The sequence below is a fragment of the Electrona antarctica genome (genome assembly GCF_951216825.1).
Source record: "Electrona antarctica genome assembly, chromosome: 19".
NCBI lineage: Eukaryota > Metazoa > Chordata > Actinopteri > Myctophiformes > Myctophidae > Electrona > Electrona antarctica.
In genome coordinates this window covers 44,180,598-44,200,597 of record NC_136800.1, presented here as the reverse complement: position 1 = coordinate 44,200,597, position 20,000 = coordinate 44,180,598, and the positions used below count along the sequence as shown (strand labels likewise).

The window sequence follows — 20,000 nt, the reverse complement described above, 5'->3', positions numbered from 1 at the left end:
GAGTTAACGCACACTGGACGGGAACACCCTTTAGGTGTTTTAAACATTATGTTATAATTTAGCTATTTCAAAATAGCAGATCTACAAGCTCGTAGCGGGGGTCGGCGGCCAAATACAGATATTTCTGGGGGTCCTTGACAGGAAAATGTATGAGAACGAATGACATAGAAACATGGGTTTTTCGGAAAACTGTCAGAATTCAGAAGGAATTTGTAGAATCGTCCTCAGGTCTAAATAGGTTAAACACTCTCTAGCTCTACTCTGTTTCTGCAGTTATTTATCACACTGCTTGAATGCTTGATTCTGATTGGTCAGTTGCCAAATTCAGCAGTGTATTATTTCTGGATAACGACCGCTCCGCTCTATAACAGACCAATGTGTCTAATCAAAGGCTATAGGAGCACCTGGCTGTAGCCGCTGCGCCGCTTGGATTTTATGCTGTATATCCAACATGACAGCCATGTAAACTTAACACACAATGTAATTTAACTAAACAACATGACAGCCATGTAAACTAACACACAATGTCATTTAACTAAACAACATGACAGCCATGTAAACTAACACACAATGTCATTTAACTAAACAACATGACAGCCATGTAAACTAACACACAATGTAATTTAACTAAACAACATGACAGCCTCGTAAACTAACACACAATGTCATTTAACTAAACAACATGACAGCCATGTAAACTAACACACAATGTAATTTAACTAAACAACATGACAGCCTCGTAAACTAACACACAATGTCATTTAACTAAACAACATGACAGCCATGTAAACTAACACACAATGTAATTTAACTAAACAACATGACAGCCATGTAAACTAATACAATGTCATTTAACTAAACAACATGACAGCCATGTAAACTAATACAATGTCATTTAACTAAACAATATGACAGCCATGTAAACTAACACACAATGTCATTTAACTAAACAACATGACAGCCTCGTAAACTAACACACAATGTCATTTAACTAAACAACATGACAGCCATGTAAACTAACACACAATGTAATTTAACTAAACAACATGACAGCCATGTAAACTAATACAATGTCATTTAACTAAACAACATGACAGCCATGTAAACTAACACACAATGTCATTTAACTAAACAACATGACAGCCTTGTAAACTAACACACAATGTCATTTAACTAAACAACATGACAGCCTCGTAAACTAACACACAATGTCATTTAACTAAACAACATGACAGCCATGTAAACTATAACACACAATGTAATTTAACTAAACAACATGACAGCCATGTAAACTATAACACACAATGTCATTTAACTAAACAACATGACAGCCATGTAAACTAACACACAATGTAATTTAACTAAACAACATGACAGCCATGTAAACTAATACAATGTCATTTAACTAAACAACATGACAGCCATGTAAACTAATACAATGTCATTTAACTAAACAACATGACAGCCATGTAAACTAACACACAATGTCATTTAACTAAACAACATGACAGCCATATCAACTAACACACAATGTCATTTAACTAAACAACATGACAGCCATGTAAACTAATACAATGTCATTTAACTAAACAACATGACAGCCATGTAAACTAACACACAATGTCATTTAACTAAACAACATGACAGCCATGTAAACTAATACAATGTCATTTAACTAAACAACATGACAGCCATGTAAACTAACACACAATGTCATTTAACTAAACAACATGACAGCCATGTAAACTAATACAATGTCATTTAACTAAACAACATGACAGCCATGTAAACTATAACACACAATGTCATTTAACTAAACAACATGACAGCCATGTAAACTAACACACAATGTCATTTAACTAAACAACATGACAGCCATGTAAACTAATACAATGTCATTTAACTAAACAACATGACAGCCATGTAAACTAATACAATGTCATTTAACTAAACAACATGACAGCCATGTAAACTAACACACAATGTCATTTAACTAAACAACATGACAGCCATGTAAACTTAACACACAATGTAATTTAACTAAACAACATGAGGGCCATGTAAACTAACACACAATGTAATTTAACTAAACAACATGACAGCCATGTAAACTAACACACAATGTAATTTAACTAAACAACATGACAGCCATGTAAACTAACACACAATGTCATTTAACTAAACAACATGACAGCCTCGTAAACTAACACACAATGTCATTTAAACAATTATGCTTTCAAGAATGTTTTGAGAACATTTGGATTTTGAAGCGAGAAATAGACGAGTTAGGCCTACTTGGTGAATTTCAATTACTATTACAAAACATAAGCCTAAACATTAACCACTTCAGCCTTCAGCAGATCTTCATCCTCCTAATTGCCCAAAGAAGGTATACCCAAAAATACTATAGTTTGGGATACCTGTGGGCAATTTAAGCATGAAAGCTTCAATTTTGGAAATGCCGTCTATTCACATTTTATCATGGCACGTACGCACGTCGCGTGCGTGCGTGCGTGTGTGCGTGCGTGCATGCGTAGGGGCCAGTCGATGTGTGATGACACCTGCTCGGAGCTCCAGAGGATGGCTGTCATGGACAGGAGGGACAACAACAACTCCCGGAGCTCTCTGCGTGGTCAAGGCGCTCTGTCCAGGTGATTCTATTCTCTGATTCTATTCTCTGTCCAGGTCATTCTATTCTCTGTCCAGGTCATTCTGTTCTCCGTCCAGGTCATTCTATTCTCTGTCCAGGTCATTCTGTTCTCTGTCCAGGTCATTCTATTCTCTGTCCAGGTCATTCTGTTCTCTGTCCAGGTCATTCTATTCTCTGTCCAGGTCATTCTGTTCTCTGTCCAGGTCATTCTGTTCTCCGTCCAGGTCATTCTATTCTCTGTCCAGGTCATTCTGTTCTCTGTCCAGGTCATTCTATTCTCTGTCCAGGTCATTCTATTCTCTGTCCAGGTCATTCTGTTCTCTGTCCAGGTCATTCTATTCTCTGTCCAGGTCATTCTGTTCTCTGATTCTATTCTCTGTCCAGGTCATTCTATTCTCCGATTCTATTCTCTGTCCAGGTCATTCTATTCTCTGTCCAGGTCATTCTATTCTCTGATTCTGTTCTCTGTCCAGGTCATTCTATTCTCTGATTCTATTCTTTGTACAGGTCATTCTGTTCTCTGTCCAGGTCATTCTGTTCTCTGTCCAGGTCATTCTATTCTCTGTCCAGGTCATTCTATTCTCTATCCAGGTCATTCTATTCTCTGTCCAGGTCATTCTATTCTCTGTCCAGGTCATTCTATTCTCTGTCCAGGTCATTCTATTCTCTGTCCAGGTCATTCCTCTGTTTCTCAATGCCGGGCAGCCAATTGTGACTGTGGGGACTATAGTGTGTACCAAAATCTCCTGGAGGGGGCGTCAACATATGTGTCACGTGGTAGCGGCCGCCATACTTGTTGGCTTGTCTGGTTTGTTTACATTGAGCGACTATCCAGTGTGCTTGTATACGTTCAACAAACTGTTCACTATGTTGTCGCCAAGAACGAGCTCAATATTTACAAAAACATACCACCGTCACTCTATTCTGAGTGATGTGGGCTAGAATTGAATGCCCACGAGAGGGCCGTCCCTAGCTTTTCAGACGCCGCCCTCCTCTTGGTGACGTACACGTTTTCACACGCTATAGGGGGCCGGCTATTTAGAGTTGCGGCTAATGAAGTTTGGTTTAGGCTACACATAAGTCAGTCAATTGGGTTTGTGGGGAGGGGGGCTTAAGGGGAGCTAAGCGTCAACCAGAGGGGGCTAAATCCCCCTTAGTTAACTAGTTAACTATCTTTGTTTCTCCAGGCTAGTTTCCATGGTGATGACACTCAGAGAATGGGCCCATAAGGGTTTGGTCGAAGAGGTCGAGCGACCCGACTCCTTCCTGGAGCGCTTCAGAGGACCCGCCGCCCCCTTGGACATGCAAGCTCCTCCCAGTAGATTCAGCCACGCCCACACAGACTCTGACGCCGCGGACACTGGCGGACACAGACCTGCCAGACACACGTGAGAATACGTGCGCACGCACGCACGCACGCACGCACACACACACACACACACACACACACACACACACACACACACACACACACACACACACACACACACACACACACACACACACACACACACACACACACACACACAAACGCCCTTTTGTATCTAAATCCCTGTTTCATTGCTCTCGTCGTCTCAGGAAGCGCAGCAGGTGCAACCTGCTCGTTTTGTCCCCTTCAGATGATGCGTACTACTACTGGCTGATGGTGATTGGTGCAGCTGTGCTGTATAACTGGAGCCTCCTAGTGGTCAGGTGAGTCACTACTTGCCACTAACGGTAATGATGGTGACGGTAACGTGACTGACTATACAGATTGATTGATTGATTGGTTGATTGATTGATTGATTGATTTAAAGGTAAGGTAAGTGCTTTTCTTGGTGGTGGGTTTGGGGGTGGGGGACATCCCCCCTCCCCCTTGGCAAACGGACACAGTGGCCTATCGGGTGAAAAGCTTGTATTGATTGATTTACTTTAAATAATTTCATAAACTTTAAAACATAATTGTGAAAATTGTGTGCATTCATTTACTTTTAAGCTCAAGAACTTGTTTCCAGCCAGGCCCTGCTCATAGAACATTTCATCGTAGGGCACTTCAGCGGTGGTCATTTTAACGTGTCGGACCGCTGATTCGAACTGGCGACCTTCCGGTATCAAGACCGCTCCGCAATCCGTTCGGCCACCGCTGCCACTTCACTAGCAGTAGTCCTAAGTTAGGAATTTACAGCTGGGACGGCCTTGTTTACAATGTGAATCCAGACCGGAGCTCTGCAGAGCTCCAGATCGTCAGGTCTGTGCCGTCAAAGAAACGCTGTTTTGACCAAAATGCCATCTGGGACAAGGAATAGGAGATACAGGCGATTGAAAGAAATGGATAGAATGGATTATTATGGCGACGACGATCTAAGATGGGCGATCCAGTGCTGTGCTAACAACACAGCTAGCTAAACGGCTAACGTGAGTAGCATTTTGGCTCGAGCAATCGAACGCGCTATAAAAGCTCAATTGCCGAAGGCCGTTGGCAATGGCGTTAAGCGTCAGTATCAAAATTAGGCTTCAATTGACAAAGATCTTCGCCAATGGCGCTGAAAGTATTAAGTTAAAAAAACTGAACTATCCCTTTAAGCAAAAGGTATAAACTGTGATCCTTACGTGTCCTTTAAATTAGTTTTTTATTTTAGTCTGACTGACAAGAACTCCTCCTGTGTCCTCCGGCAATCACAACTTGTCTTCCACCGAGACAGCACTGAAAGGCATTAACCCATGTAGGCCTGACGTCGAAATTTAAAAAATGTCTTCTAAATCCTGACAGTTTTCTGAAATACTCATGTTTCTGTATCAGTGGTGCTCAATATTTCATGTCAAGGACCCCAGAAATGATATGTAATAGGCCACCGACCCCCATCTGAAAATATGATTTTTCACCAGAAGCAAAGATTTGAGTTAAAAACGTTGGCTCTGAAAGAATATATATTCAAAGCTTTGCACTACATTTGACACGATTTTAAAAAAATAGCATACCTACAAGCTCGTAGCGCGGCACTCGCTGCCGCGCTATGAGCTTGTAGATCTGCTATTTTTCAATAGCTAAAGTATAACAATGATTAAAACACCAAAACGGGTTAAGCTCGATGGAACAACGTGAAGGGAAAAAAAGACCGGAGATTTAACCCAGTGGCGTTCGACCAAGGCCGGCTTGGTGGAAAGAAGACAACGTTTGCGATCGATCACTGGAGAACGCAGGACTTCTTGTAGTCGGACTCAAAGTCTTCGTCCATGCTGCCGGTGTCGGCCGCCTGCTTGCCGTCCGTCGGCGGCAGGAAGCGGGCGTAGTCGACGCCCTGCCGCTCGTAGAAGAGGATGTAGGCGGAGTCGGTGTCGATGGCCTCGGTGCGCACCTCCCTGCAGCTGCTGTCGTTGTAGCAGTACCACCTCCCGTTGGGGTTCTTGGCGTAGGTGACGTAGTGGCCGCGGCCCATGATTCCCGAATGGCAGGAGATGGCGTACAGGTTGTACGTGGACTCCTCCCCCTCCTCCTCCTGCGGTGACGGCTCGTCTGGGGCCGCCGACCCGGACGACCCGTCAACGGAGCACGGCGTAGGAGGTTCCACTTGGACATTCTCGGAGTCACAGAAGGGTCCGCCGTCTGGACCCCTGGTGGTGGTGGTGCCCACGGCCGATGTCGACGCCTGTCGACGCCCGCTGCCGTCCAGGTTGGACCTGGAGACCCCGCGTCGTCTGCTGCTCAGCTGCGGCGGAGGGCGGAGTGGGACCCGTTCGGGGCTTCCTCCTCCTCCTGAGGCGCTCCTGGAAGTGCTTCTCAGAGGGCTCCGACTGAGCGAACGTGCGGAGCGCACCGCCTCCGGTGTCGAGGCTGGCGAGGCTTCGGGGAGGTCGCCATGAAGGCCAGTCGGGGCGGCGGACGCCATGTCGTCGTCTTCTTCCCCGACCTTCGCCGGCGGCTCTTCGGAGTCGCCGCCTCCCCCGCCACAGGAGTGGCGTCGGTATCGTTGCTCCCCCACGTGATCCCTGGGAGCCAGGAAGGCGCCGGGGTTGAAACCGCAGTGGGGGAACTTCACGACCTTGTTGTACTTGATCCAGCGGCCGTTGACGAACTGGAAGCGCTTCAGGTGAACGATCAAGATGGGAGGGAGCCTCCACAGCTCCAGCTTCTTGGTGGCCAGGCGGCGGGCCTTGCACTTGGAGCAGTGGTAGAGCTCCTCCTCGCCCAGCTCCTCCTCGCTGGTGAAGGCCCTCAGGCAGCTGTCCAGGGTGACGGGCTCGGCCTGCGCGCGGCGGGCCTCCGGAACGCTGCAGTGCTCGCGCACCGCCCTCTCCTGGGAGGGCTGGTAGCGGCCATGCAGCGCGTCCGAGTCCCACTCCACGGCGATGGAGCCGTGGCACACGGACCCGGCCCTCTCCTCCTCGGTGCACTCGATGACGCAGCCCTGGCAGCCCTGCCGGTACCACCAGTTGCAGCAGGCGCACACGAGGCCGTCCTTGTCCACCGTGCGCAGCGTGAAGGGGTACTGGTGGCCCGTGCCGTCGTCGTCACAGTCTTCCTGCGGCGGCAGAGGTCTGAGCAGTCTGGACACCTGGTTCCACACGGCGTCGTAGAGATCCTTCTTACTGGTGTGCGCCGTGTAGGGCACGATCAGCGGCATTCCGAACAGACTGGGCCGGTTCTTCTGAAACAACGTGAAGACGCCGCTCATTCGCATTTTCCTGTGCATGGCGACGAAGTAACCGACGAAGGGTCTCTGATCCTGGCGCGCCGTGGGTGCGAGGGCGCGTCCTCCACCGGGCACGCCTCCTTCGTCCATAGGAGTCTCCAGGCTGACGGGCACGTCGTCGTCGTCGGCGACAAGGACAGGTTTGGCCACGCCAATGTGGGCGATGTCCGTGGGCGCCGTGGGCGCAGGACAGAGCGGCGGGATCTCGTACGCGTACAGGAAGCGGTTCTCGGACAGACACACCTTCTGGCCGTCCCGCGGCGAGCCCTTGATGCTGGAGGCGTGCACGTCCGCCAGCAGGATCCGGTCGGGACGGAGGCCGCAGAGCTCGCCGAGCCGCCTCTTCAGGCCGCCGTACCTCTCGTCCAGGTTCAGCCGCAGGCCGTAGCGCACCGGCACGGAGCCGTTCAGCCGGGTGACGGCGATCTCCAGGTGCACGGAGCTGGTCATGGGCAGCGGCAGCGACAGCAGGTTGAACGGGTCAAAGCGGGCGCTCACGTGGCCGCACGTCTTGCACGCCACGCGCGACCTGAGCTGCCCGTGGAACAGGTCCACCACCACGGAGCGGTTGCGCCGCAGGTGGTTGTCCCAAGCCTCGGCGGCCACCTCGTTGTCGGGCCGGCCGTCGCTGTCCTTCAGCTCGATGTAGGGCTTGTCATGGACGCGGTTGAGGTCCTCGTGCAGGCCGTCCAGCAGGAAGGCCAGCAGCTCCTGGGAGTCCTGCTGCTGCAGGTCGTTGAAGCGCGGCGCATACTTGGCCAGCGTCCAGCGTAGCTTGAGCGGCGCCACGCTTTGCTGCGCGCCGCTCCACAGCTCGGCCACCAGGTCGCCGTAGCCCTTGGCCATGTGGCCCTGCATGCCGATGGGGTTGGTCCTGTTGAGCTCGTACAGGTGCCTCCCGGCCATGAAGTAGTCGGTGAGGGGCCGGGTGTTGCTCACGCACTGGATGCTGGAGTTCATGAAGCAGCTGTTGCCCAGGTTGCTGAGGCCTGTGGCTCCCTTCTCGGTGGGCCGGACGTTGTGCCTCTGGATCTTCCGGCTGTTGGCGATGAAGGAGATCTCCTCCGGCCAGCTCATGTCCTTGTTCCGCTCCTCGACGAAGACGCACTGCTTGTCCTGGATCTCCAGGCCCTCCAGCGTGTGCTCTTCGTCGTCCAGGAGGGTGAGGTTGTGCTCGCTGTTGTACAGCCACAGCCTCATGTCCTCCTCCTTTACGATGAGTCTCTGCGACAGGTGGACGTGGATCTGCTTTATGGTGGCCGTGCGGCTGAAACAGCCTGTGGAGTGAAGCGCGCGCTTCAGAGGCGGGGCGTTGCGGGAGGTTGGCGTGTTGGCGCGGCCGCCGTGGTGGGGCGGCTGGTGGGCGGATCGCTGCTCCTGCTGCCGCAGGATCATCAGGTAGCGCGGGAAGAGCTCCAGCTCCTCTTGGCCCGTCGCGCTCTGCCGAATCACCTGCCGTGGCAGGCTGAGGTTGGCGCCATACCAGTGGTCCAGGGCCTTCCAGATGGGTTTCGGGACCGTCTCAAAGTATTGGCCCGGCGCTGGCTGCGAGGAGTACTTCAGCCTCCCGCCATGACCGGTCAGACTGGCCTTCACGGGTTCAGCGCTGACCAGGGGCCGGTTGTCGATGGCCCCAGGTTTCTGTGCTGCAGGAGGATGACGGGGCAGTTGACCGGGGCCTCTGGACGAACCTTGACGGGGGCTGATGGGAGCCATCACGGAACCTTGGGACCTCTCCTCAGAGGGGCTTCTCAGACGTCCTCCCGTCCCCGGTCCCGGACGGACGTGCTGGTCCACGCTGGCCACGGCCGCCGCGCTCCTCGGAGAGCTCGGAACGGACGGCTGCTCGGACGCCGAGCGCTCACGCTCATACCCGACGTAGTCCTTCCACTGTCGCCACCAGAGCGCCGAGACGAGGAACCAGCATTGACCTTCCCGTAGTCCACGTCTGCTCTCTCTCTCCAGCCAAGCCCTGATGATCTGTCCCTCCTCCTCGGGGGTCGCGGGCCTCAACCACAGGACCACATGGCACACCTGGAAGAGCAGGTTGAGGAACTCGTTGGCCAGAGCGCTCTTTGCGCTCCACCTCAGGTAGTCCTCCAGGGTCAGGTGCCCCGACTTGGTGGTGTCGTGCATTCTCAGAATGCCCTCCGCGATGTCCGCCGTGCTGCTGTTGGGTTCAGAGAGCGTGTCCGCGCGGTTGTCCTTCCACACCTCCAGCAGCGCCGCGACCATCCCACAGAGCTCGTCTCCAGACAGAGCCCCGTCTCGGTCCGCGTCAAACACCTCGAAACAAAACGTCTGCCTCTCCGCGGGCGTTCCCCTGCAGCACTTGGACAGGCCGCGACAGAGCTCTTCGAAGTCCACGTGATCGTCTCGATTCCCGTCGAACGCGTTGAACAGGCCTTCGCCGAGCGATGCGGGGACGGGCGGAGAGACCAGCGGGACGAAGGTCTTCAGGTCCAGGCGTCTGGCCGACTGGCTCTTCAGCAGAGAGTGGTAGCTCTTCTCCAGGCACAGGATGGCCGACTCTGCGAAGTGCGTGACGCGCGCCAGGGTCCGGTAGAAGGTGGGCGCGTCGCCACCGCCGTCATTATGGGTCAGGGCGGCACACATGTCTCCCGACAGCAGCCACCTGGCGAAGGTGAGCGCCTCCTTGTTGCGCAGGAGCCACGCCCGGAAGCAGCCGTAGTTCACCTTCACCTCCTGCGTGAAGAAGGTCCGGAGCGAAGGCGGCACCTCCGTGCCGCCCAGCGCGCGGAGCACGGCCTCCATGTCATCCCTGGCGGCGTGGCCGCCCGGCTGGCCACTGGCGAACAGGCTGAACAGGTACTTGGCCTTCTCGTCGTCGTGGCCCCTGATGAGCAGCACCATGCCCACGATCAGGTCCTGCTGGTGCACGCCCTTGGTGGACGAGCCCCCGAACGACGCGTAGATCACCTCGGCCAGCTTGGGAGGGACGCCGTCGCCCAGGACGTCCCTGTCGAAGCACTGCCGGGTCATGTGATGGCAGTTGCCGCTGGCTCTCTTGAAGGCATCCTTCAGCCTCCGCAGTTCCTCTTGCGTGACTCTCTTGGTGGCCTCTTTGTACGACAGGAAACCTATCCGCGACTCTGTGGCGCCCATGCTGTCCCCTCATGTCATTGCGATGTGAGGGGTGTCGGGGTGAACGTTGTTGTTGGCCTGAATCGAGGAGGGAAATGTATTTGTGGTGCCTCTCTATTGAGAGGGCGGTTCCCGTTGACGTGTAGGACGAAACATGATGCTGGCCAAGAATCTCTTTATCCGTGTGTCCATCTTGGTTTTATGCCATCATCTATGATTTCATATGATGTCATGAGTGTTGTGACGAAAAGAGAGTTGAGCCAGAAGGCAAAGCTGGATGGATGGATCTATGATGTCATAGATGTCACCACGACTCCATATTTGGGCAGCACTGATCATACTTGGTCATACTTACTAGTCCAGGCGGTCCCCTCAGCAAGTGGCTTCCAAAGTTCCAGGGGGTCCCCGCCTCGGCAACATGTGTTCATTTTATATAGCATCAAATCATCTATTTTTGAGTGGTGTAAACCACTCCTACAACTGGCTTTTGTCTGTCTGTCTGTCTGTGCACAAAAAAATTGCATGGTGCATTGTGATTGGCCGGAATGAGACATTGCGTCACTGACATTACGTCAGACCACAGCTGATCAGTCTATATAAGACCTTACACCACTCAGTTCACACGGGTGTGATTTTTTAAATCTACAAGCTCACAACGGGCCACAATGAGACATGTGAGCTTATCCAATGGTATTTAATTACAACACACATCTTGTATGGGGGTCCCTGGCACACAATGTTTTAGATGGGGGGTCCGTGGCACACAATGTTTCAGATGGGGGGTCCCTGGCACACAATGTTTTAGATGGGGGGTCCGTGGCACACAATGTTTCAGATGGGGGGTCCCTGGCACACAATGTTTTAGATGGGGGGTCCGTGGCACACAATGTTTCAGATGGGGGGTCCCTGGCACACAATGTTTTAGATGGGGGGTCCGTGGCACACAATGTTTTAGATGGGGGGTCCGTGGCACACAATGTTTTAGATGGGGGGTCCGTGGCACACAATGTTTCAGATGGGGGGTCCCTGGCACACAATGTTTTAGATGGGGGGTCCGTGGCACACAATGTTTCAGATGGGGGGTCCCTGGCACACAATGTTTTAGATGGGGGGTCCGTGGCACACAATGTTTCAGATGGGGGGTCCCTGGCACACAATGTTTTAGATGGGGGGTCCGTGGCACACAATGTTTTAGATGGGGGGTCCGTGGCACACAATGTTTTAGATGGGGTCTGAGGCCAGGCATTAATGTGGGTGGGGGTACTCGACATGAACACGTTAGTGAACCACTGGACTAGACTGCTGTCATTGGCCTACTGGCCTGCAGGGAACCAGCAAGTTGGTAGTGCATCTGATTGATTGATTGATTGATTGATTGATTGATTAACAGTTTGCAGAATTACAGTACATTTCAAGCACAAACTCAATACAAAGACTGTTAACTGTGAGTGGACGACCCAATTAAGCATTACACTTGTTTACAAGAGGGTCCACCTTGTTCAATTCATCAAAACATTTAGAGACGTACAGATAGACACTTCTATATAGTCAAAGAACAGAACAGGAATTCATCATAAAGGAGGTAAAAAGGGAAAAGAAACATATACAGTGAGGGGAAAAAGGGGTGGGCGGTGGGGGGGGATTCAGATTTTACGGGGGCCAGTTTCGAATTGCAGCCGTCCGTAGGTGCCCTTTGAGAGCGGTCATCTCCATCTGGTCACGCAATATCTGTCTGTCTGTCTGTCTGTCCGTCTGTCCGTTTGTGTCCCTTTTATGCCCAAAAATGTATATCTCTGTACAGTATCTAATATCGGTCTTTGTCCCATTATTCCCATATATGGAGATTTCTGTATTTGTCTGTGCCGCCCCCTTTTATGCCCATGGAGATTTCTTTACTGTCTGTCTTTGTCTGTCTCTGTCCCTTCTATGCCCATATAGAGAGCTTTCTATAGACATACAATGATGTCTTTCTGTGTCCCTTTATGTCCATACTGTATATGGAGATGTATGTATATCTCTGTGTCCATTTTACGTCCATTTATGGAGATTTCTGTACCAACTGGTTTCCGTGGTGTGCGTGTGTGCGTACGTGCGTGCGTGCGTGCGTGCGTGCGTGCGTGTGTCCAGGGCCTGTTTTGACGAGCTCCAGAGCAGCGGTGTTCTGGTGTGGATGGTACTGGACTATCTCTGTGACGGAATCTACGTCCTCGATATGGCCGTTCGCCTTCGCACAGGTACTGCACACACACACACACACACACACACACACACACACACACACACACACACACACACACACACACACACACACACACACACACACACACACACACACACACACACACACACACACACACTATTTAGGCTTAGTTTTAGTCATCGTAGCTCAGTTTTCATGTAGTTTTCATGTAGTTTTCGTCAGTGGAAAAAGGTAGTCGACGAAACATGTTTCGTCTTAGTTTTCGACGAAAACAACTACTGGAAGCAATACTAAAAATGAAACTATATAACTAAACTATTGTGTAACCGTGCGTGCGTGCGTGCGTGCGTGCGTGCGTGCTTGCGTGCGTGCGTGCGTGCGTGCGTGCGCGTTCCAGGTTTCCTGGACCAGGGCCTGCTGGTGAGGGATGTGCGTCGCCTGAGGCGCACGTACGTGCGCACGCTGCAGTGCACGCTGGACGCGGCGTCCATCCTGCCCACCGACCTGCTCCGCCTCCTGGGGGGCGGGGCCTCCTCCCTGGCCGGGGCCACGCCCCTGCTGCGCTTCAACCGCCTGCTGCGCGCGCCGCGCCTCCTGGAGCTGTTCGAGCGCACGGAGACGAGGACGGGATACCCCAACGCCTTCCGCATCGCCAAGCTGGTGCTCTACATCCTGGTCATCATACACTGGAACGCCTGCGGATACTACAGGCAGGGCGGCGCCAAAAACCACACCACATCTGTAGTGTTTTAAAAACTAATTTTGGGTCAGGAACCCCTTTTGGTTTATTTTATACTTTAGCTATTGAAAAATAGCAGAGTGCCGCGCTACGAGCTTGTGGGTCTGCTGTTTTTGAAAAATCGTGAAAATGTGGCGCAAATTATATTATTTCAGAGTGAACGTTTTTACCTTAAATCTTTGCTTCTGGGGGGGTCCCTCGAACAATACATTTTCAATTGGGGGTCGGCGGCCAATCACATATGATTTATGGGGGTCCTTGACATGGAATAGTTTGAGAACCATGTGCTGACATAGAAACATAGGGTTTTTCAGAAAACTGTCATGAATTAGAAGCCTTTTTTTAATCAGCGTCAGGTCTAAATGTGAACCCATTCAAGCTGGTGCTCTACATCCTGGTCATCATACACTAGAACGCCTGCGGATACTACAGGCAGGGCGGCGCCAAAAACCACACCACATCTGTGTTTTAAAACACAATTCCTGCCGCCATTAATTAATCCCTCGATTGCGTATTGCCATGGTTTAATCACGCGTGACACTTACTTTGAAGAGCCAAATATCCGTATCGCATTTTACTATGAAACCATTCCGTGTGTGTTGACGAAGCTGGTGCTCGTTCTCTCGGTCGGTGGTGGAAAAAGTGGACCGCGAGTATCACAGCGCCTGCTACAGGCCGTTGAAAACGCTTGTCTGGGACAAAGCGTCCTCTGCAATGTCGCTTCTGTGAGATAAAGCCGTCTGAAAACAGAGCCGGCAATGTAAGTGGATGCGCGCGCATTTTCAAAATGGCCGCGCCCATTGAGTCAGAAGCATAACAAAGCTAACGGACGGTAGATTTCGATACGATCGTATTAAAACATGCATTAATGAATACATCGCTGTTAAAACGGCTTTTCCGTTTGTGGCAGGCTACAAGATTCTACGTGTTAAAATTCCTATGTTCCCGGCAGGCCTCGTGTTAAAAACCCATTCAGGATGGGATTAACCCAATCTGTTCCATTTAGTGTCGCACAGTGGTTGTCAAACGTTTTAATTTCATAGTTCTCTACCATACTGGACAACATTTTCCATTGTATTATTCATTTAGAGACATACGTAGTGCCCCTTTAAGTCATTTCCGTGAAAGTAGGGGAGAGCCGCCACGGTTGTAACATTTTGCACGTTTCACTCTTTTACTCAGAGATCCGTTTATCTACATAATGTAATATTTTCAGGCAACGGACCTACACATGTCTGCTACCATAAACCACTTCAAGTTTTTCAATTGATAAAACAGGTCGGGAGTTATTAAACCGAACGTGGACGCTGTTCCAGTGTTACATTTGCTGCGCATATCGGATTAATTGTAACGGCATGCGCGATAAATGTAACAACGCTAAAAAACACCATTAAACATATCGTTTTCAGCTTAAAGCAATTATATTTCATTGAAGCAACTCCTTAACATTGTTTTCATACCATGAAATGAGCTGAATTTTGCTGGTTAGATGTTGACTAATATGTAAAGTGTTCTGTTATCCGTTTCCTTCCTTCAGCTTCTCTAAAGTCCTGGGTCTGGGTTCTGATACCTGGGTCTACCCCAACACCTCCGATCCAGGTTATTCAGAGTTACATTATACAATACGTACTAAACATGCTTTTTACTAATTAGTTTTGTTTTGCATTTGTTTTGTTATCAATTTCATTTTGTTTTAATGTGAGTTTTGCTATTTTAGATAGCAAAACAAATGCTTGCCATGGATTCAGAATCATGAAAACCCCCTAGCTTGAGCCGTCACAACTTAAAGCATAATGACATTTTGATCATTTTGACATATGTCTATAGGTTGTTATGGGTACCATCACCTGCATTTTTCAATATGCTCCACCACTGGGATTTCTTAGGACTTTTGATATGCTGTTACTTACTAACATATTTATGAAACAAAAAAAAACGTTGAAATGGTTTCTGTTGCAATTTGTTTGAGGTTGACCCCATTCTTCTTCCATAGATGGCCTACACTATTCTATTCACGCTGTTTCACAAATCACAGATTGGGGCTTTATTGGAACTGACACGCTTCTTCAGTTGTGATATTTCTTTTGTGTTATCTAATCCCGCTCCGCTCTGCCCTGCTCCGCTCCAGAGTTTGGCTCTCTCACCAAGAGTTACATCTACTGCCTGTAGCCTACTGTTTTGTGTTATCTAATCCCGCTCCGCTCTGCCCCGCTCCGCTCCAGAGTTTGGCTCTCTCACCAGGAGTTACATCTACTGCCTGTAGCCTACTGTTTTGTGTTATCTAATCCCGCTCCGCTCTGCCCCGCTCCGCTCCAGAGTTTGGCTCTCTCACCAGGAGTTACATCTACTGCCTGTAGCCTACTGTTTTGTGTTATCTAATCCCGCTCCGCTCTGCCCCGCTCCGCTCCAGAGTTTGGCTCTCTCACCAGGAGTTACATCTACTGCCTGTACTGGTCCACGCTGACCCTGACCACCATCGGAGAGACTCCGCCCCCTGTGCGGGACGAGGAGTACCTCTTCCTGGTCGTGGACTTCCTGGTCAGTTCTCAGCCAATCACGTTTGTTTTTGATTGATTGATTGATTGATTGACTGGTTGATTGTGTTCCTTTGCATAAATAAAATGTTCTCAAGCTATTAATGGTCTTAACCCATTCTTGGCGGGAACCCCTTTTGGTGTTTTAAGCATTATGTTACACTTTAGCTATTGAAAAATCGTGAAAATTTGGCCCAAATCTTTGAATATATATTCGTTCACAGCGAACGTTTTTAACTCAAATCTTTGCTTCTGGGAGGGGGGGGGGGGGTCCCTGGAACAACATATTTTCAGATGGGGATCGGCGGCCAAATACATATAATTTTTGGGGTGCTTGACATGAAAAACCTTGAGAACAACTGACATAGAAACATAGGGTTTTTCAGAAAACTGTCAGGAATCAGAAGGCATTTGTAGAATCGTCCTGAGGTCTTCGTGAGTTATCCGACTGAAAGTTGCGCTGCTGATCTCCTAGATTGGCGTGGTGATCTTCGCCTCCATCGTGGGCAACGTGGGCGCCATGATCTCCAACATGAACGCCACCAGGGCGGGCTTCCAGAGCCGCGTGGACGCGCTCAAGCACTACATGCACTTCCGCCGCGTCAGCAAGGAGCTGGAGCAGCGCGTGATTCGCTGGTTCGACTACCTCTGGACCAATCAGAAGATCGTGGACGAGCAGGACGTGCTGAAGAGCCTGCCCAACAAGCTGCGGGCGGAGATCGCCATCAACGTCCACCTGGAGACCCTGAAGAAGGTAAAACCTGACCCTGACCCTGAACCTGAAACCTGACCCTGAAGAAGGTAAAACCTGACCCTGACCCTGAACCTGAAACCTGACCCTGAAGAAGGTCAAACGTTCATTAATTCATTACCCAGTGGTTCTTAAAAAACATTATTCATTTAATTTATTTAACCCATTCAGGCCTGACGTCGAAATTTAAAAAAAAAGTTTTCTAAATCATGACAATTTTCGGAAAGATTTGAGGCACATTTTAACGATTTTTCAAAAATAGCAGATCTGCAAGTTCATAGCGCGCCACTCAGTGGCGCGCTATGAGCTTGTAGATCTGCTATTTTTCAATAGCTAAATTATAACAATGTTTAAAACACCAAAAGGGGTTCCCGCCCCAAAATGGGTTAATGGTTAATGTGGTTAAACGCTAACGTGACATGGATGCGTTCCAGGTCTCAATGGATTAATGGACATTCAACCTTTGCATCATATAATTGGTCCTAATTCATTATGAGCACCATTTCTGTCTACTCGCTGTGTGTCTCAGAGGAGGGCTGTGGACAGTCCAGAAACCTGTCTACTCACTCTGTGTCTCAGAGGAGGTCTGTGGACCGTTCAGAAACCTGTCTACTCGCTCTGTGTCTCAGAGGAGGGCTGTGGACGGTTCAGAAACCTGTCTTCTCGCTCTGTGTCTCAGAGGAGGGCTGTGGACGGTTCAGAAACCTGTCTACTCGCTCTGTGTCTCAGAGGAGGGCTGTGGACGGTTCAGAAACCTGTCTACTCGCTCTGTGTCTCAGAGGAGGGCTGTGGACAGTCCAGAAACCTGTCTACTCACTCTGTGTCTCGGAGGAGGGCTGTGGACAGTCCAGAAACCTGTCTACTCACTCTGTGTCTCAGAGGAGGGCTGTGGACAGTCCAGAAACCTGTCTACTCGCTCTGTGTCTCAGAGGAGGTCTGTGGACCGTTCAGAAACCTGTCTACTCGCTCTGTGTCTCAGAGGAGGGCCGTGGACGATTCAGAAACCTGTTCACTCTCTCTGTGTCTCAGAGAAGGGCTGTGGACAGTCCAGAAACATGTCCACTCACTCTGTGTCTCAGAGTGAGTAGACACTTCAGAAACCTGTCTACCAGTGATATCGACTTTCAAATGTTTTTTTACGCACTGCATTTCAAAGTAGTATGATCAATTAGGGCCTTAGTTTATTTATTTATTTTACACACAAGTTAGAAAATGGAGATAAGAGATTTCTGACAGCAACGATATGAGATATGAAATTATACTATTTTTAATATTGTTTGCAATGTGTGTGTGCACGTGTGTGTGTGTGTGTGTGTGTGTGTGCGTGTAGGTGCATATCTTCCAGGATTGTGAGGCAGGTCTGCTGGTGGAGCTGGTGTTGAAACTCAGACCTCAGGTCTTCAGTCCAGGAGACTACATCTGTAGAAAGGTCTGTTTTATTATTATTTATTTCTCCTTTATCTCTGTGTACATAAAAAAAAAGAAACGAGAAAGAAACGATTAACATGATTAACCCAGAACCCCTTTTGGTGTTATAATACTTTAGCTATTGAAAAATAGCAGATCTACAAGCTCATAGTGCGGCACCGAGTGCCACGCTACGAGCTTGTAGATCTGCTATTTTTGAAAAATCGTGAAAATGTGCCTCAAATCTTTGAATATATTACAGAGTGAACATTTTAACTCAAATCTTTGCTAATGGGGGGGTTCCTGGAACAACATATTTGCAGATGGGGGGCGGATATATTACATATAATTTTTCGGGTCCTTGACATGACATATTGAGCACCACATGAGCACCACATTTTTTTTAAGACATTTTTTTAATTTCGACGTCAGGACTAAATGGGTTAAAAGACACTGTTACAACTATAAAACTACAACTAACTACAACTAAAAAAACAAAACAAAAAACTGACAAACCCTTTAAAAAAAAGTTAATCTATAATTAGGACTTTAACTGATTAATTATGATGGTTTGAAAGATTACAGAAACATATTATTACACATTTTAATCACACTTATAATTTTTGCACGTTTTTCTCCCTGGATGAGTTTCGGGCGTAGCGATCATTTCGAAATCCATGTCGTACACGTCGCATCTCCAGTAGATAAAGAGTGCACCCGAAAATAGCTGATCTACAAGCTCTCAAAAGCTCTCAATAGCGAAAATAGCAGATCTACAAGCTCACAACGCGTCGCAGCGCGACGCGTTGTGAGCTTGTAGATCTGCTATTTTCGCTATATTTTGGGCCAAAAGTGCCCTCTTACGGGATTTCAGCCCCCATGCCTCTCTCTCTGACACTCTCTGCACGCGCCTGCCTGCCTCGGCCTGCGTCGGCCACCAGGGGGACGTGGGCAAGGAGATGTACATCATCAAAGATGGCCGCCTGGCCGTGGTGGGCGAGGACGGCGTGGGCCAGCTGGCCGTGCTGACGGGAGGGAGCTGCTTCGGGGAGATCAGCATCCTCAACATCAGCGGCAGCAAGATGGGGAACCGCCGCACGGCCAACATCCGCAGCGTGGGCTACTCCGACCTGTTCTGTCTGTCCAAGCAGGACCTCATGGACGCCCTGCAGGTACACAGACAGTGGTGGTGGTTTTGCGGTAACAGGACAACTCACCCCGGAATTTGAGGGGTGGGAGCTTAGAGTATATATGAATAGAGACGGCACCCGGAGGAAACCCTGAGGCGGCAATGGACATAGTGGCCGAATTTGGTATTGCAGCCTGGGCCAAACACATGAACGTGCGCAATGATAGTCAACGGACCAGCGCGTTCATGTGTTTGGCCCAGGCTGCAATACCAAATTCGGCCACTATGTCCATTGCGCCTCAGGGTTTCCTCCGGGTGCCGTCTCTATTCATATATACTCTTAAGTATATATGATGACACGTGAACGCGGTTTCAGTGCAATGGCAGCGCGTTCATGAGTTTGGCCCAATCCATCCCAGAATGCACTCTGTTCCTACAAGGAAGGAGGAGTGAAATCGCCTCATGCGCTTTTGAGCAACTTAATGCAAGTGGATGGGAGGAGAACTCGGCTGACGTCTCTATTCATATATACTCACATATAGGGTGGGAGAGGCTGGACGGCAGGCGACTGGATTTTTTAATTTCTCAAACTATAAACTTTCACGACAGCAGAACAGCCTATTAGTACAAATATAATTTACAGAAGTTCTTGTGTAGGCTATGTGGGGATTATCTGACGAGGTACCATTTGAGTGGGCAAAACCTTACATATACTAAATTATACTAAATTGTTTATAGGGTCAATATAAGTAAAATAATACATCCTTTCCATAGGAGTATCTTTTTATATTTTTCAAAAAAGAATACAAACAGCC

At 49.3% G+C, this 20,000-nt stretch overlaps 2 protein-coding genes across 2 annotated transcripts in view; one reads left to right on the top strand and one right to left on the bottom strand.

Moving 5' to 3' along the window:
* The window catches only part of LOC306912402 (cyclic nucleotide-gated cation channel-like), a gene marked incomplete at both ends in the record, with an annotated part of 25,721 nt that overhangs the window by 97 nt on the left and 5,624 nt on the right, over positions 1-20,000 (top strand). The window contains 10 exons of the mRNA XM_079488590.1: positions 2,538-2,651; positions 3,838-4,038; positions 4,229-4,342; positions 12,553-12,659; positions 13,023-13,335; positions 14,902-14,963; positions 15,775-15,902; positions 16,374-16,652; positions 17,980-18,078; positions 18,998-19,228. Of these exons, the coding sequence (XP_079344716.1) occupies positions 2,538-2,651; positions 3,838-4,038; positions 4,229-4,342; positions 12,553-12,659; positions 13,023-13,335; positions 14,902-14,963; positions 15,775-15,902; positions 16,374-16,652; positions 17,980-18,078; positions 18,998-19,228 (1,648 nt within the window). The remainder of the gene's footprint in view (positions 1-2,537; positions 2,652-3,837; positions 4,039-4,228; positions 4,343-12,552; positions 12,660-13,022; positions 13,336-14,901; positions 14,964-15,774; positions 15,903-16,373; positions 16,653-17,979; positions 18,079-18,997; positions 19,229-20,000) is intronic.
* LOC306943755 (ubiquitin carboxyl-terminal hydrolase 32-like) lies at positions 5,815-10,446 on the bottom strand (the record flags this gene model as incomplete). Its single annotated transcript, XM_079530285.1, has 1 exon — positions 5,815-10,446. One exon carries the CDS (start codon positions 10,444-10,446, stop codon positions 5,815-5,817), a length of 4,632 nt encoding a protein of 1,543 aa, XP_079386411.1.